The 2,552-nt window shown below is 43.2% G+C and overlaps 1 protein-coding gene across 1 annotated transcript; it reads right to left on the bottom strand.

The window, feature by feature from the left end:
• Positions 1-1,244: 1,244 nt before the first annotated feature.
• Positions 1,245-1,619, bottom strand: LOC144690159 (histone H2B-like). Its single transcript, XM_078557613.1, has one exon. The coding sequence runs from the start codon at positions 1,617-1,619 to the stop codon at positions 1,245-1,247; it is 375 nt and encodes a 124-aa protein (XP_078413739.1).
• Between the last annotated feature and the right edge of the window lie 933 nt (positions 1,620-2,552).

The following is a 2,552-nucleotide window of genomic DNA, read 5'->3' as shown; positions in this document are numbered from 1 at the left end:
ACCCATGCTGGGCCCGCCTTCTGCCTCGACACTGTGCCTGGGGACGAAGGCCTGAATCCAATGTAGCCAACCCCTCTCCCAGCTCCCGGTCCCCGGAGCGACAATCGGAATATCCCGGGCACTTTCGAGTTTATGAGGTCGGGAATTTTCCCAACTCTGCGGTCCCGAGTCGGGAGCAAAATTTGAGCCCTTAGCATCTATCATTTTCAGAGTTAAAGAAAAACACAAATAGAGAAAATTTGATATTTAACGAAAGCAAAACAGCCGAGCACAAGCAGGCACGAAAACAACTTGAGTCCTTCAATTGAGAAGGAGGTTTGCTGGCCATTTATGTTTCAGTAAAATCCTCAACCTGAGCGGCTCATCAACTGACTGCGGTTCCTGTAGTATGATGAATCTCTGCTTTGTTTCTAGGATGCATCACACATATGAATGTTCCAACACTCCAAGTACTCTGACCAGGGAGTTTCATCTGCACAGTAGCGCCAGAGTGTATTTGTTGAAATGGCATAACATTGCTGTCATAGTAATATTGATGGTGATGCTTCATGCTAACCAGCTCCTGAGTGTCTTTCTCAGCTGAGTATCTAAGCTATGGGAGTTTTATAGGAAGTAATGTCTCGCACCCATAAGTCTATATGCAAGCCTTACACCTACCTACATCTTCACTCGTCGGTGTGTTGTACCAAGATAATAGTGCTAGAAACTCTGATTTATCAGACTCCTTGCATTTTGTGATGAGTCATTTGCCGATATGAGAATATTGCCATTGGACTGTGGGTAGTGAAGTAATGACATCATGTGTTCAATCTCCAGCCTTTGGCAAACACTGAAAATTCTCTGGATATAAATTGTAGACTGTTGTTCATTACTAGGGTGTTTGATATCCCAAATCTTGCAAAAATGTCTTGGAATTCTCTCAGAATGCTGCACACATGGAACTGATGATGGCCACTTCAATAAAGCAATATTCACATACAATGAACAGGGTACAGCTATGCACTCACAAACCTCAGCCCCAATGTTCTACCAAGACCTGCGCTGAAGTAATGAAGTTATAGATATCACACTTTGCAATGTATTGCTTAAGTTTTGTTGACATCCTGGACCAATAGAGGCTGTCGTAGCTTCTGCAGTACAACCTTCTAGGCTGGTGTGCATTGAATGAGTGACTGACGTTAATTCCTTATGCAATGCAGCTGGTGCCAGGAGTTTGAATGTTTTTTTCAGCCCATTGCGGAGTTTTACTTGGAGTTGGTGTACTTGGTCACCGCCTTTGTCCCTTTCGACATGGCGTGCTTGGCCAGTTCCCTGGGCAGCAGCGGGCGCACGGCGGTCTGGATCTCCCGGGAGCTAATGGTGCTGTGCTTGTTGTAATGGGCCAGGCGAGAAGCCTCACCTGCGATGCACTCAAAAATATCGTTCATCAATGAGTTCATGATGCTTATGGCCTTGGAGAAGATGCCGGTGTTGGGATGAACCTGCTTCATCATTTTGTACATGTAGATGGAGTGACTCTCCTTCCTCGACGTTCGCTGTTTCTTGCCGCCCTTTGCTGACGGTTTCTTTAAGGCTTTCTTGGCTCCCTTCTTGGGAGCTGGTTTCTTCTCATCGACCATCTTCAGTTTCAGACATTGCTGCCTTTGAATATCAAAACCCCTTGTACAATTAATTAACCTCAAAAGTAAGAGTGCAGGCATTCAGATATCTCCAACCTGATTTGAAGTCAGCCTTGCTGAATAATTACCCACAGTTGCTTTTGAACCGGGTCATCTGCTGGACCAAGATTAAATGTTGCCAGTGTGAGTTTCCAACTGCAAGTAATTCATGATGATCAATTTCTTCCAGCTTCTTTGTAAAATCATGGGGGTAAACATGTGGCAGATATGTTTTGCTCCATCTACCTGCCAGGAACATCTCTTCTTATAAGATACTTTAAGACAATTTTTTTTGTCTTAAAGGCTTTCTTTTGACTCTCTTAGGCGCATTTTAGTGGCTTGCGAACTATTGATTCTAACAGTGACCCATTTCAATATTCACTATGGTCATAGATCTAAACTTTAAATTTATCACAGGTGAACCTGGTCACAAGAAGTTCTTTCTTCATTTGAGTATCTCATCTCTGCTGTTAATAACCTTGATGTGACCAGTTGTCCATTCTGCATCAATGCTGCTCCAAGTCTCTGTCAAGAGATGCATTGCATTATGTAATAAGTTCTTCCTTGACATTATAATACCTAAGGACTGGTATACGATTACTTTGATTCATTGCAGTGCCAAAATCTTGCAGTTCTCTCCAGAAACATGCTATATCTTTCCACATTAAACCTCTGAGCAGCTTTCTTATATTTAACAGATATGGGAGAGACGTAGTCAGCTATTGAGCAAGTCTATACAGTCACTCATCCGCTGTTACATCAGTCGGTGAAGGCATCCAAACTCCAAGTCATCCAAACCAATAGGACTGACCTCATTGATGGCCAAGACTTCTTTTGTTCTTGGTTCTTCATCTGATACTTTAGCTGGCTAAGTGTGGAAATTCTTTTCCACAG

This window comes from Cetorhinus maximus, chromosome 14 (genome assembly GCF_964194155.1).
Source record: "Cetorhinus maximus chromosome 14, sCetMax3.hap1.1, whole genome shotgun sequence".
NCBI classification, from domain to species: Eukaryota; Metazoa; Chordata; class Chondrichthyes; order Lamniformes; family Cetorhinidae; genus Cetorhinus; species Cetorhinus maximus.
This window is presented reverse-complemented; position numbering and strand designations above follow the sequence as displayed.

Coding starts and splice junctions, on each gene's coding strand:
- LOC144690159 (XM_078557613.1), bottom strand. CDS start 1,619: ATGGTCGATGAGAAGAAACCAGCTCCCAAGAAGGGAGCCAAGAAAGCC.